The 16,344-nt window shown below is 41.0% G+C and overlaps 1 protein-coding gene across 9 annotated transcripts in view; it reads right to left on the minus strand.

Annotated features, from left to right (window-relative positions):
• CHD7 (chromodomain helicase DNA binding protein 7) overlaps positions 1–16,344 on the minus strand; it is a 130,621-nt gene that overhangs the window by 84,690 nt on the left and 29,587 nt on the right. For 8 of the 9 annotated variants that reach the window (XM_064652296.1, XM_064652238.1, XM_064652257.1 and 5 more), the window contains one exon: positions 3,579–5,442. In XM_064652296.1, the coding sequence (XP_064508366.1) occupies positions 3,579–5,267 (1,689 nt within the window). In that variant the 5' untranslated portion in view covers positions 5,268–5,442. Of the gene's footprint in view, positions 1–3,578; positions 5,443–16,074; positions 16,153–16,344 lie in introns of those variants that run through there. The other variant, XM_064652288.1, reaches the window with a different exon arrangement.

Below are 16,344 nucleotides of genomic sequence, written 5' to 3' on the forward strand. Positions count from 1 at the left end.
TATTTTCTGAGGCCTGAGGAAGGGACCCAGAGCTTCACAGCACTTGCCACACCAGCATACCAAGCATACAGATAGTAACAATCCTTGTTTTGCTCCCTACTACTTCCATAACAATTCCTACCAATTTATTTCTTCGACTGTCATAGCACACTTTCAGACAGCCATCTAACACCAAGACCCGTTTCCTAAGGAAAGGCTTTTGCCTGCCATTTCACTGGCCAAGCGCTATAGAATCATAAAATCATTTATGTTGGAAAAGACCATTAAGACCATTGAGTTTAACTGCAGACCCAGCATTACCAGCTTCACCACTACACCATGTCCCTAAGCACCACATCTACATGCCTTTTAAAATCCTCCAGGGATGGTGACTCTACCACTTCCATGGGAAGCCTCTCCCAACGATTGACAATCCTTTCAGCGAAGAAAATTTTCCTAATATCCAATCTAAACCTCCCCCGGCCACACCTTGACTCCCACTACTTATGGCCAAGTGACTGACACTCCTATTATATTTCTAATTATTTAGTTTCACTCTTGTTAGGGTCTTTACCACAGCTGCACTTGACACTCTGCTTTGGGTAAATTGACAACAGCAGCAAACTTTGCCATCTGACTTTTCACCCTTCTCCAGATGATTTATGAGCATTTTGGAGAGCACAAGCTCATGAGCCCAACACAGATGTCTCCACTGTGAAAACAAACAAGCTACTCCTACTCTCTGCTTTGCACCTTGGTGGATTACCCTGCAACAGCAGAACCCGCCTTCTCACCCCATGGTCACTGAGCTCTTCTAAAAGCCTTTGGTGGTGAAGAACGTTTCAAAGGAGCGCCTGAAAAACCACACCAACTGAACATCTCAGCGCTGTGGTGGTTCTTATGGATCTATCAAACTCCACCGAAGCCAGCAACTCACTGCTAACACAGTCCTAAAAACCACGTTTAGTTTTCAGCTATTAATCGAAACCAGATGAATTGTCAATCACCAGCTTCATCTCCCAGCCAAAATAATTTGCAGTTTTGCACACAAAAAAAGAAATAACAAGCCTTGGAATCAACACAGCAATTTCTTTCAACTTAAAAGCAAAAGAACTGCACTTTCCTTCCAACATATCTAAAAACAAAACAGTAATTTGGTTAACCACAAGTATTACAGCCTTCCCATGATAAGGATAGCTTCAAATCACTGAAAAATAATTACTAAGATGGCTTCTGTTGATTTTAAAGTACATAGTGATTTCCATTTCACTGACTATATTAATTTTGTTGATTCATTTTATACAAATAAAAACAAACCAGTCATTTAACTAACTGTTCTTCAGTGAACAGCTTTCTGCCTACTGACATGGAAGGAAAACCATGACACAGGAAAGCTACCAATTCTGTATTCAGGCTTTAGAACAGGGGTTTCACACATCTGCATTTTTCCCCAGGGGGTGGGGAGGAGTTGAGTTTTCGTTGACTTGAACAATATTCATTTCATCCAAACAGATTTCAATGGGAAATGCCTGCCTGTCAAGAATTTCATTACTACAGTCAGGGCTCAAACTAACTACTTAATGGGCAAGTATACTAACAATAACTTTTACCAGATAAAAACTTTTCAGAAGTAGGCTAACAGAGAATTTACTTGGCTTGCTACAACTGTTTGAATTACTGATTTTAATCAAATAACTAGAGTTATCATGTGGTTTTCCTCTAATTATTTAGTTTCAGCACTTACCTTTCTTCAAGCTATTCATCTGCAGTTCAGCATTTTGTAATAGGTTGCATAGCTCATTTAAGGGTTGAGCTGTTTGCATTTTACCTCTTCACTGATTAAAGGGAAAAAAATGTCCCAAGAACATTTAACAAGCCTGTCCATTCTATCAGTAAACCTTCTCCCAAACCACCTTCTGATGCCAAAAATAGGCTTGCTGGATTATCAGATGAAAACAAGGAATTAATGCTGGTAAAGACCACAGCTTTAGGGCACAGTCCACCTCAAGTCTTTCCTCCCACATCCCCAGCATCACTAGTTGTGAAAGATCTCAGTGACACTGGTTTTTGTTCCTTTACAGTCTTCTAAATCTTACATTATCATTTCTATGATTTTCAAGTTTTTTCTGCTAGATGTGTCAGCTGTTGTCTTCAGGATAAAAACAATCTTATACTTCTTTTTGTCATCCCTACTGTTTTTCATACCAATTTTGAGGAGGGCAGGGAAGAAAAATATGGTTTTGAAGATATACTCTGCCCCTTCCAGAGAGCTTCCTCCTCCCTCCCAGAAAGACAGTGTACTTTTTCCCCTTGCCCAGCTTAGTCCCTGATCTCCCTTCTCCACCCTCCAGCACCTCCAATGCTCCCCCCTCCTCTCTTCCACGGGGAATGTGGAAGCCTGTCCCAGCTGCTGAGCTGCTCCACCTACCACTCCTTGGCAGCTGCCTCTCTGTAGCGCATACATCTGATTCCCAGACCCACCTCATGCTGTGTGGAGCAGCGAACAGAAGCAGCCGGCAGGCAGCAGTGGAGGGGACTGCTGAGCAGCTGCTTCCCGCACAGGCCCAGGACACTGGCTAGGACAACTGTTTTTATGATTTATTAAGTGTATTGTAGCCTCATATCATTATGACTGCATTCCAGCAATTGTCTCCAAATATTTATGGGCAGAGCTACTTGGTATTAATTACTGACTGCTTTAAAAAAAAAAAAAATTAAAAGTAAACCTCTGATATCTTGACCACTTATTCATTTGGTACCAAAACCTCTTGAATGCTGACTGAGAGAGCCACAGGCAAACAATGGCAAATGTGAAAATCACAAAAAACACTTTTTCAGCTGAAGTTTGACTACTAGCAAGTAGTCAAACCTGATAAGCTACAGAGAATCAAGATGTTTTACCATTTTTAGCTTTTAATTAAAAAATTACATGGAAGCAATACATCGCCATTGAAATCTGGCAGATCAGAGACTAGGTAAAATAAAGCTTCAATTCTATTCAACATTTCACTGAAGCCTCAGATTTTATTTCAGACTATGATTCACATCTGTTGTCTTCTCCTTGCATAAACTGCTGCCCCATCACTTCTCAGTTGCATTACTTAGTGCTGAAGAAGTTCACACTGCAAATTTTTTCACATGTAAAAATTTCAGCTTTAATTTAAAACCACAAAACATTCCCTTAGAATTTAAAGAAAACCATTGGTTTGGCCAAAACAAACACACTATAACACATACTTCTTTCTTCGAGTTGCAAATACAAAAATTAATAATTTAAATGACAATTCTCATACGTGCTTTCTATTTTCCCCTCAAAGGAACCAACATGAAAAAAAAGAGTAGGTAATCAGGTATTGCACTGTTGCTGTATCAAATTTCAGCCTATCCATGATGTTATCCTGTAAAAATTACGTGAAAGATGTTAGCAAGCTACCTGAACTTCATTTTACCTTCAGCCTCTGTACACCAAAAGAGCCACATAACCAGTAACAAACAACGGAGTCAAACAGGAGCAACTATTTTGAAACCATAGTTCTTATGTACCCTGAAATGCACTTAAAGTCATTTAAAACATTTTCCACTAATTGGAAGTAGCTTACCTGAAGGACAGGCACTTTTTGTGGTGTGTTTTGTGGTGACTGGTGAAGCTGTGCCCAAGGCTGATGATGAGGATGTGGGGGTGGTGAAGACTGGTGATGTATCCCTGGATGAGGCTGCATGGGAGGACAGGTTGGCATTTGCTGTTGAAAAGACTGCTGTTGACTAGGAAGCTGCTGGCCAGATATTAGTCGCTCTTGTATTGCTTGTGGATCTGCAAGGCCAACACCTGGACAACCATTTGGTCTCATGTGCCCACCCATCTCCCGTGGTGTTGAAGACATACCCATAAATGGACGATTCTGTTGCATGTTTCGGGGGCCCATATTCCTTTGTCCAATTCCCATGGCACCAGGGGGCTGGTGTGACGGTTGAGGATGGGGTATATTTGGGTAACTGCCAACTTCCATTGGTATTCCAGCACTACCAGGCCTAACCTGTGGAGGAGGTGTACCTGCTGGATTACTCATTGCTTTCATAGGTGACATGGGAGGTGGAGAGGCATAAGTTCCCTGAGGCTGTGAAGGGTGCATAGTTTGCGTGTTCATTTGGTTAAGTGAGCCACTAGGGTGGATGGGCTGCTGGTGCATTAGTCCTTGACCACTGTTTGATGGAAATCCGACAGCATTTGGGTATCTTGGTACAGATTGATTCATTGGAGTGTTATTTGTAAGGCCTAAATTCTGATTCATCCCTGTATTATTAACTAATCCCTGATTAAGGTTACTGTAAGGATATCGAGAATACTGCCCTGAGTTGTTTATAGTAGGTGAGGGTACCGTCTGGCTCCGAGAACTAAAATTAAGTGTTTGTGGCCTAACAGCACCCTGCTGGGGAGGATTAGGGGAGAATCTGGGACTGTGGGCTACTGATTCTCCATGGAGAGCAGTGGGGGGATGGTGGTGAAATTGCTGGACTGAGTGTCGCAAAGAAGGTGCCATACTGGGATTCTGCTGGGGCACATGAGACAAGTGGCCAGGTCCTGAGGTGGCAATGAAAGGGTTTCCCTGATTGAGGCCTTCTTGGCCTTGAGAAAACTGGTTCATCCTCTGCTGCTGCGGCTGACTGTGCTGCTGCATTGAAAAATCACCACGAGCCATGTAGTTTCCCATCTGCTGCATGTGCTGAGGATGGCCCTGCCCAGGGGGTCCGGAGGGTGCCTGTGGCGGCTGTGTCGGTTGCGGCGGCTGCTGCTGCTGCTGTTGCTGCTGGTATGGTGCTCTTATCTGGTCTGGCACTTGAACTGCCCGTGGTCCCCACATGGAGCCACTGTCTACGAAGGGTTGCCCGTGTCTTTCGTTCTGCATGCCGGGATAGACTCCCATCTGACCACCAGCACCACTGCTGTGAGGAACCTGAGGAACCGGAGGGTTGTGATACTGCGAATGAGGAGAGGCTATACCATTCCCAGGGGCATTGCTTATCATCCTGTTCGGCTGATCCATCAGGTGCATTTTCTGCTGTTCGTATTGATTATAGTGATCAAAATGGGTCAACTTGGCTTGATTTTGATTTGCAGTGGGATGATGAAGAGATGACTGTAAAGTGGGAAATCCTTGATCCATGGGCATTTGCTGCCCCATAGGATTCACTGTATTTTCAGGATATCCACATTCTCCAAGACCTTCCAACCCTTCACTGAAAATATTACCATCTTCTCCAAACAGACTCATCATTCCTGGATCTGCCATCTTTTTTCAGCACACAGCTCCTCGGAGCTACAACCAGAATGCTAGTCTGTGCTTCACCTCGGTGAGGTGTTTTGTCCTCAAAGCCTTTAATCCTCAACTAATCTCCTTCATGTCATTCCATATTTCCTTAATTCTTTTGGACCACGCAGTGTCAGGCAAAGTCTGGTTACTGCTCCTAGAAAAAGTGGGGGAGGGAGGAGAAAGAGAGGAAGATATTGAAATAAATAACATCAGGCAACATAAAGAAAAAATACTTGACTGATTTTTAAACAATCCTAGCTAGTTTCAGCCCCCTGAAATACATCTTAAAAAATCTATTTCACTTTACGAAGGATTCAATAGCTTTATCAGAAGCTTTATTATGATGGAGAGTTAGGAAGCAAGCAAAACACTAGCCTTAACCTTAAATTAATCCATTCACTAGACTTCCTAGTGCTCCCTTCTTGGGTGGAACAGAACAAAAGAACACAACATGCAGCAGCAGCAGCTGCCACAGCAGGTAGGCAGATGTATGAATATAGCCAGGCAGCCCATCTGCTGAACTAAAGCCCTGAAAACGCTCTAGTTACCAACAGCATGTCCTTAACCTTATTCCCTTGAGCTGCGTAATCAGATGAGCAAGCAGAAGCACCAAGTCTTACAATGAACTAAAGTTAGTTATACGGACAACAGATTTTTCAAGTGCACACAGACACGACCCACTAAAATATACCAAATCCCTAGAGTTAGCCTTTAGGAAAGAAAAAAAAATAATTTTTTTAACACTCACAGTTTATCTTAATTTAACAGATTTGTAAAACTGAAAGACAATGCCTCTTCCCAGTTAAACAAAACTATGTGCTCAATTTGTGTAAGAAAATTAAATTCAAAAGCTTCATTCACAATCCCAATTCTAATTTCCTTCATGATGGTAACAGGGAACCAGTGTCATTGAAGTTCATTACTCATCTTCAGGTTATCATGCTACTACTGCAACTACAGCACTTGAGAAGAACAGAGAAGTTTAGTTCTCTCCAGAATTATAATCTTGAATACTCACTCAAGAGAATTGGTAATGGGAAAAGAACTGAAATAATAAAAAGCAAACCTAACAAGGTACACACTTGGACTTGGAGGGCAAAAAAAAAAAAAAGCAACACACAGTAACAGAGTAGATTCAGAAAAGTTCCCATTCAGGTTTTCCACAGGGAAGACTGCTCTGTTCTGACACGTGTCCCCCATTCTCTCCCCTCAAGAACTTGTAAGATTTTGTTTGGATCCATTTACTATGAACAATGCTGTCTTTTCTTCTTATGATCAGAATTATAAATGCTAAGTCTTACATCTCAAAATAAACTTTTAGACTAGTCAAGGGAGCCTATCCACACAGCGAATAAAACCAAATATTTTCGCATCTTTGTTATACTTTAGGAGCAACTTTACTTGCAGATACCAACTCGCCCTTTAAACAGCAACCAAAGTAAAGAAGATTTACAAGTTTGTGCTTTCACATCTTGCATTTTGTAGTGGAGGAGAGATACCTTCAGTCACTTAGGATGCAAAATGCCAGGCCAGACTACTTGACTGAAGGTGATTTGTCCCAGACAAGTTTTAGGGAGAAAATATCAGCACATTTATTACCCTTCTTGTAGCCACTGTCAAAAGGACCTTCTACAGCATAAAGCAGAGGGCAAGAGGAAAAGCACAAGCATTTATCACTCCTCTTAAAATAGCATTTGAATGTCACCTTTAAAACCACACTCTTAAATCTCTTTAGTGCTCAGCTGGGATATTAACACTTATATTCCTAAATCACTTGGAGGTAAACTCCTATGAGCCATCTTCATATCTCTAATACCTATTTTTTTATTATTTCATTTCCATTATAAAGCAAAGCCATCTGTAATATTTACCACCTCTATCAGTTTACTAAAGCACACCCAGTAAGAAAGTTCCCACAACAAGGTGAGAAGGAACCTCCTTCACCACAAAAGAAACTTTTGCTATTAGACTGCTCCAAAGCAGACTACAGTCATGGTGAAGACCCCTGATTGCTTGAGGACTTCTGGCACTGCTACTGCTGATGCATCAGGACCTGCCAAAGCTGTACATCAGTGTGTACTGAGAGTCTCCACCTAATGGAATGGTCTCTTTGCTTGGAAATGCTAAAAAGCATAGTGCAGAGATACTGTTACCTGCCAACCACTGATATAATCTGGGCAACATCAAACGTGAGCCGAGCAGAGGATCTCACCCATCCTCTAATGTGTTTTATAACCACAGAGTTATAAACATGTAAGAATTTTCACTCATTATATAAATCATGCCTGCTAAAAAAATCTTTTTTAAGACAAGCATGCTCTACTCTCCTGAAGAACTAATGAAACTTTCCAATAAAAAGAAATGAAATCCACACAGAGGAATTCTCTTTGCCATCTGCTATAGACAAAGTAACTGAGCATCTCCAGAAACACGATTAAAAGCAACAAGGACACATTTGAATCCTAAAATTCAGGCCAGTCAGCCACAGGTAACAGTCAACATCAGCTAACAGTAGCCACGCTATGACTCTCAGAAAACCAAATTAAAATAGGCTAAGGGTTTTGTTTTACTACACACTTTTATTTCTGCCCAGCTCACTCCATCCCAATGGAGTCTGGGCTAGGGACTGTCCTTTACAATGAAGGACGTGTGCTATGGAACCTAGCACTCATGCGGCTTCCTCAGCACATGATCTTTCAAAAGAAAAGTAACCTTTAAGTTCATGATGTACTTTGTAAACAAACAAATTCATCGTCTAAATTAAGAGCAAAAACACTGTTTGCCACTATGTATGATTTTAGATCTGCATTTTTATCTGAAGTGTGATTCAACTTCATGTTTGAGCTGTCGATGCTAAAGCTGTTAGGTTTGAAATACAGCGTAAGACCTTGTTTAGGAAGATGTCTCAAATTGTAGAAGTATTTCTTCGGATTTAAGTTTCACCTTAAAATTAATGACCACAGCCCTTTACAGTCAGTTGTGCTCTTGCCAAACCTTCTTCCAACTTCCCCCAGTAAGAGTCACACCTCTGATGTGATATATGGCTAACAACAGCTGTTGAAGCATGAAAGACAGTAGCAGCTACAGCCTGATCAAAATAAATTAACCAATGTTTTGATAAGGAAACACTCAATACTGGAATTACCTAACAACCTCTCAATAACAGGATAAACGTCTTCTAGATAGTTAAGCAAGTCATGAGAGTCAGCCATTTTTTAAGTTGCAAAAATCTCTTTGCTTCTTTCACTACAAGCAATATATTTTCTTTGCTTAAATCCTCAAAGTTAGTAAAAAAAAAACCCCACACAAATAAAGGCAGAACCTGCATCATCAAGCAATAATTCTACAATACGCAGCACGACTGTTCACTTCCCCATCAACGCAGACATACTAACAGCAAGACTAACCATGATAAACTCAGCCTACAGTCTTTATTTGATTAAATAGTTTAAAAATAAGGGATGGTGCATCTTCTTCTCTACATTCCTGTGACTTAAAACCAACATACAGAGAACCCGTGACTGTTTTTCAGATACAAAGGAAAGCATATCTGAACCCTTAGAAAGGTGGATTGCTTTAAAAAAGTGTGAATGTATGAAAGGTAGTGATTTTTTTAAAATCATCTTAAACTATACAGATTTTGCTATAAAATTCTATCACTTTTCTGTTCCTGAACATGAAAGATTGCACTAAGACTGATGTAAAGAGTCAATGAATATATTTCCTTAAGGCTGCCTATAATACAGCCTGTTTCTGTTCAAACCAGGACACAGTCAATTACTTAACAACCCCGTTGTCTCAACAGACAAAGCTCACATTTACTCCAGCCTGCAACATTCCAGTCCTAAACAGCTAGATTTCAAATTTAAGTAGTAGTTAACCATTGCCCAGCTTAATATTTCAGACCTACATGGACTCAGTAGCCTTGGGCAGCTTCCCACTTTTATGAGTTGAACTAAACTGGCTGCTGCACACGCATAACCCGCCCGATCGAGGTTTTATTCCTTAAGCAGCAGATCCAGGCAGTCAAGACCAAGAAGCTGCAAGAGCAGCACACTGATGCCCTCCACACCACCATCCTCACATTTTGCCATTCAGATTTTGTAAAATCAACAGGTTCCTCGATTCGGCTATCGAGTCTTCTGTAGTTAGCAGCATTTCTTGATGGCCATGCAGCAAGCAAACTGAAGCGAGAAGGCAGCTAATAATGACTGCTTCAACCTTGAAAGACATGTCATGCAGAGTTGATATTTTTACAGCTATTAGTTGATATCTCAGACAAAACTCTCAAGTACTTAGACACACACCAAACCAGTTACTCATATAATGGAACTATGCACCTACACACAATACAATAATCAGCACAAATACCGTGCTATTCTGAAGAACTAGGCTAAAAAGACCTCTCATGCTAAAAAATGCCATGCCAAAGGTCATACTGAGAGCAGAGCCTCAAAATGTAGGATTAAACATTAGGCTACTAAATCTGCATTTAAACATTGCGTATTTAAACTGCTTTTCAAAACTGCTAAGCTCCTGCTGGCTGTTAGGGGTAGTAATTTAAGCATTTGCCGCATGGAAGGAGATGACATAAATGACAGCAATGAAAGTCACATTCTTATTTTACTCAAAAAGTTGAAGGAAAACATTCACTGAAAACTTCGCAAACACATGTAAGATCGTGACGACATAGAAAAAGTCATGACAAGACATTCAAATTGGGGAAGATGGCTCATGAGACTTCTACATTTCAGCTCATTTACCTACTGAGAGAACAGCACTGCTGATGCCAGGACAGTTATGCAAGTGCCTGACCACGTCCGTGGGAAGCACGCCTAGTCTCCTGCGTGTTTAATGCCTAGCTCTCATGGCTGTCACAGACACCACACATGGTACATTCCTCCTGCGTACAGATTAGCCAAAATATAAGACCAGAGCTGTAAAGTGACTGCAACATCATTTCTGACTGCTGCTTCCAAAGAAATTTGGTTATCTGAACGCAGTGCTTTCCTAGTATACACTTCACACAGTACAGCTGTGTTAAAAATTAAGTCCGTACAGTTTAGACATCAAAGGATGGCATCATCCCAGGAAGGGGAGATGCAACTTGCAAAGATGAAAATAGTGACCTGATGCACTTCAGAAATATTCTGCCTTCAGTGGGAAGCATCCGCAAATATGATATAAGCATTTCTGAAAAGTTTAGTTTCACATTTATCTTTCTGAAATTCAGTTAGTTCTTCACAGAAATACATATCCTTACAAAAATCTGCAGGGGTTGTCAGTGTCACTTGTTAAACTAAGAACTGGGGAGGGAGGGAGGAGTGAAAACCTCAGGTCCCTTTCTCAAGTCACAAGTTTTGCCTATGTACAGTCAGCTAAATGCCATGAATGCTATTCAGTAACATCTTTTGGGCAAGAAATCCATGAAATCCTAAGTTTCGTTCAGCAGGAGCCAGATTGCATTTTATTTCCTTAATGCATGATGTACTTTGCTGAAGAAGAGGCTTCTACCAAGGCAACTGAGGGCACAACAGCCTTCGAATACTTGGCAGCCTGTTGCTGTCAAGCAGCTGATGCAGGAATGACCAGTCTAGAGTTCAGCCTGTGCCACAGATTTGGAAACAATATCCTACGTCATTCAAGTTCACAGGAGCTCAGATATGAGACCACAACCACGTCACATAGGAGGACTCTGATGCAAACCCACTGAGCCTCGTTGTTACATCATACAAAGTCATTTGCCACAACAGTTGGGCTCTGCAAACTCTTTTCCCTAACATGGGAGCACTGCTAATTTTAAGTCAGTGCTTATAACACGAAGTAAGAAGCCTCAGCATGTCTTTTCTTTCCAGATCAGAAGAAAAAGACAAAAGTCTACAGCCATTTATTACAAGCACATATTTAGAGGCTTTTAATGAGGTAACCAGAGCAATAAGGAAAAGAAATAATGTTTTTTACATTTAAGTACGTTACAAACATGAGTAGGAGGGGACAAGCCTAATCCAGAGACACTTCAGTTTTAGTGTTACATAACCTGGAATTTTAAGAGCCCTTTTTTGGTCGTATGACCACCCTCTCTCCCAACGTAAGTTTAAAACACAGATGTGAAGCGGTTTATCTAAAAATAGTCCTAGATAAGCAAGTGAAACAATTGCAGCCACAAAAATATTTCAGGAATACTCTTCAAAACATTTGACAGAGGCGTTAACCTTGCAAACAACGCCATACAGGGGAGCAGTAACATGCTTAACATGACCCCTAAATGACGTTTGACCATGACAAGGCAGCCGTGTAGCCAATATAAAAAACCACAAGAAGATATGAAAAATTGTATGGACTACACGGCTGCCTGGTTTTGGTGGGTTTTGGTGGGCTGGGGACATTTAGCTGAGCGCTTGCTGCTCCGCGGCTGTGCGGTGGCCAAGCGAGCACAAAGCCCTGGCAGGGCCGGCGGGGAGGCAGTGTCAGGGAGAAGACTTATATTGTCGCCATCAGTCACCCAGATATCTCCCCGCAATTACATTCTCTTCTCAAGCTGACACTAAACCGGCCCGGGGATTCAAGAGGTGGGGCCAGCGGCGACCCCACTGGGGCTCTGAAAAAACACCCCGCGAAACCGATGGCTCCTGTTAAGGGCCGGGCTTTTTGAGCACCTACTGCAGTTGTCACTGATTAACCAACTTATCTGGCAATTTCCTACATTCTTTTGCATTTAAAAAGGATCTGAAAGGCCGAGAGTCATCCCTTGCATATTCCCGGGGGAGTGGGAGGCTGCGCCTCGTCCGGCTGGTGGGGCGCGGAGGGGCCTCCGCCACCCTCCCACCCTCCTCCCCCAGCTCGGGCCTGCAGCTGAAAATAATTTATCTGTTCGCTCAGCCGGGCTCCCGGCATATGCGACTGGGAGGGAAACGTATCCATCATGGATAAACTTGAGCACAAAGACAGGCTGAGTGTCACAGGATACAAAAGGGCAGAGGTCGCCGCGGCGAGCAGGAGGGTTTGCGCAGGGCAGGGCAGGGCGGCATGGCCGCCTTACGGCAGCGCCGGGCCCGGCCTGCCCGGCCGGTCACAGCCCCTCGAGTAAACAAAGCCCGAGCCACAAAAACCGGAAAAAACCGCTGTAAACAACAAAATAATCGGAGGGGTGACGCAGCTCTAAGTAACACGAGGCCTTTCCCCCTCCCTTCGCTGAAAGCAGCTCGTGGTGTTTACACCCAGAAAGCTGGGAACTGTAAAAATTCATGAGGTGAAGACTCAAATGTTTCCCAGAGTTTCTGAACATGTGATTTTCACCGAAATGTATTTTTTTAATCACAGGCAGGTTTTAAGACTTAATCGTATCCCAAAAGGCTATTTCCAGCTATAGAATTATGAGCACTTTAAAGTAGCCAGACCCCATATTTTACTTTACCTGTTACAAGGCCAATACAATCATGTTTCATTCATAGTTTATGAAGTCTGAAAAACCACTTGATGAAATTACAGTCTACCAATACCACACATGGTATATTTGTCCACGTATATTCTATAATCATTTCAATTTATGACTTGTACTTAAGAGTCATTTTCCTGTACATGTGTTCTTCATAAATACTGGTAGATCACAGTCTGTGCTTTTACAGGAACCACATATCCACACTCATTTCTGTGAAGATAAATACACCTTATGCATCCAAAGTGAAAAGCCAGAGTTTTCACAGGACTAAAGAGAACGCACTTCAGGACTGCAGAACAAAATGGTAGTTCTCCCTTACACTCTTTATATGTGGCAAGAGGAATCATCCTACATCTGAACTTAAGCCCTCACTCAACTGCCAATACTGATGATCGGTTTTGCCCCATACACTTAAGCATAACTTCATGATTGTTTCAGCAAAGAAAAAAATTATTACATTATTACAATGGAAAAGGATTACAAATTATCTTATTCAGAAAAAAATGACATCACTGTTTCATATAGTATTTTAAATGAAATCACACATAGAATGGCTTGGGTTGGAAGGGTCCTTAAAGATCCTCCCAAGCCCCAAACATGATCTATTGGATTTTACAAATTTTATCTTCATTACAAAGAAGACCTGCAGTACCACACTAATTATGTATTTTATCATATGTTATAGACTATTTAAATGAAGTGTTAAATTATTTCACTAACTTAAAATCAACCATAAAGAAAAAGGGTTGGGGAGTGAGGGTGTGAAGAAAGACAGTATGCTGCAGGACACAATGCAGCACACGGAGTAAATAGATTTGAGAAACCTTCCTTTAGTGCCTGGACCATTGAGTGGGTCCAGTAATGTCCTACAGGATATGGGGGACAGCTCAGACACAGGACAGATAACCAAAAGACCTTCCACAACTAGTTCATTAGACTACTTAAATTTGAGAGGTAGGTTTGTTTGTTTTGACAAAATTAACATATGCACCTTTAACATTCTGTTGTTTTTTTGAAGGATATGACAAAAAAGGTAGTTTATTCTTGGTCAGTGGAATGGAAGCAGGCTCTTGCATGTACAGATGAAGTCTGATTTTTTTGTTGTTGTTGTTTTTTGGTTTTTTTTGACATAATGCCTGGCTCACAGTGATACTTATTCAAACCACAACATAAACAACTATACCAGGCTGTTCTCTGCAATGGAGAGTGGCAAGGGAAAAGAGTGTGGAGGTCTCAACTTCCATTGTATAAGACTAAGATATTTAAGAGTAAACAAACAGCTGCATTCAAGTTCACTTAGACATGGAAAAAGGGTGCCTAGACAGCATAAACAATAGTGCCAGAAGTTATACATTGAAATGGGGACTGTCAGATGAGTGCAACCCTTATCAGGCTTCATATGCAGCGTGGCCTATCTTTCCAGGCACGACTGAACTGAATGTTTTTCCTCTATAAAAGCAGAGCAGGTTCAAAGGGAAGAAAACCAAATTTTCTTGTGCAGAACTTTAATGGGCCTCCAGACAAAGAAGAAAACTAACTGAGGTGTTTTCAAGTGTGTTGCCTAATTCATATGCACTTCTAAGATGACTCCAGCATAGGTATGTTCAAGCAAACACAGCCTTCCACGGAAAAATTTGTCATCTAAAGTTCTAGAACTATGCAATCTCACTCCCCTTCTCATCAAGATTTTGAAGAACTTGGAAGTAATTATCTTTGACTTGCAAACAAATGATCCAGTATCCAGAGCCACAGTCATTCAAACTACTGCAAGCAGTAGGAACACCTGACATTCATCTACCACAAAATCTTTTATGCACAACAGCAAAGTTCTTGAGCTACCTTCAGTTCTCCACAATCTTTGCAGAGATGGATGATGAACATACCAGAGCAGTGCTGCATTCATAGATCAGATATGAAAGGGAGTTTTTACTTATCTAAAAATGAACTTGGAAATCAGTTCCACTTCATGGTAGGCAGCTCCATCTTCACTCAGAAAGCAGAGCTAAACTTAATTTTATAATGGGAAGCACTATTTTCAGTGTTCCTAATGAGTCACATTCTGTTTAAGTTTACCTTTCAAGCTTATCAATCTTGCTGCAGCATTTACAGAGAATTAGACATTTCCAAGCCCTTTTAAATTAAAATAAATAAATTAACCTCCCCCCAAAAAAACAACCAAACAAACTCAAAACAAACAAAAAGACCCATTTCCACATTGCCCTCCTCTCAACAAACACAAAAATTTATTTTTACTCACTAGAAAACTGTGAGGTTAAAATTTAGTGTGGTGTGCTGGGGTGGTTTTTCTTGTTTTGGGTTATTTTCTGGGGTTTTTTTTGTTGTCATCATTTTTGTGGTGTTTTTTTAAGTAGGAAAAGCAAGAAAACTGAAGAAATGGGCAGGCTGCCTAGAAGGTTAGACTACTATGTTAAAGCATAAGAAATAAGAAGGCTTATTTTGATAACTTTGGAAGAGTTTGATTGCAAACTTAGCTGGACTAGCAATTTCTTTCGTGTTTGTAAATACCTGAAAAAGTGAAAGTCTGACCAATAAAATGGCTCATTAAAAAAATCCCAAGCAAAAACACTCAAGCTGCAGCAAAGATCCCAGAACAACAGAACTCAGCACTCCTAAACAAGTACTATATGAAGATTGCTACCACACAGATTTGTGTAACCAGCCAAGTTTAGAACTATTTCACTTACTATTCAGAGTCCAGTTCTCAGAACAAAACCTACAACAGCTAGTGTATTATCTCTCCTACAGTGCAATGCAGAAACACTACTAGCTAAACAACATTTCCAAATTTATTTTATCTCCACAAAAAAACCATCATTCAGAATAAGATAGCAAACAAAAGACTGAAAGACTATACTATATTTTACTTAAGCATCTACTAAATGGCATTTTTATAGCATAGACTTAGATCGCCTGAACCCAACACTACAGTGCTCAGCTGAGGAAAAAGCATGGATGAGGCTCTGCTAGAGATCAACTGATTTAGAAGTCACAGGAATTAGAAGCAGATTAAATACTTATGCTGTATTAGCAAATATTATTTGGACCTACAACCGAGACTCAGGTAACGGTTTAATTAATGATGCTTGCAAAGCAATAAAATCTAGCTCCTTTCCCCCCCAATTATATATACTATGTAAAACTAGTTATGAAAGTAAAAGTACATAGAAGTACTTTAAGGGGAAGATGAACTGCCTGCTGTCACTACAATACCTCCACAATGAGCTTTCCTGTCCCATGTTTTACAGTACCTTTTAAATTATTGTATCTGGTCACAAAGCATTATCAAAAAATCTGAAACACATAAGAGGATGATTCTTCCTTTCCTACCCTGTTCAGCACCTGAAATCCAAGTACCTCCATGTGTTTTCAGGCAACCGTTATCCCTGAGTTTAGTCTTGAAAAAGAAGCAAGAGAGAAGATCCCCTCAGAGAAGTACATGTTATGTACTCTCAACTGAGACTGCAGCCTCAAAACAAAGCAAGCAATGAAACATCACACCTCAGTAACAGCCAGTCATCAGAATCAGGCCCCCCTGGACACTGTATACCAGTGTGCCAAGCTTGGGCAGGAACAAGTTATTCAGGAAAAAAAATTCTA

This window comes from Pseudopipra pipra, chromosome 1 (genome assembly GCF_036250125.1).
Source record: "Pseudopipra pipra isolate bDixPip1 chromosome 1, bDixPip1.hap1, whole genome shotgun sequence".
NCBI lineage: Eukaryota > Metazoa > Chordata > Aves > Passeriformes > Pipridae > Pseudopipra > Pseudopipra pipra.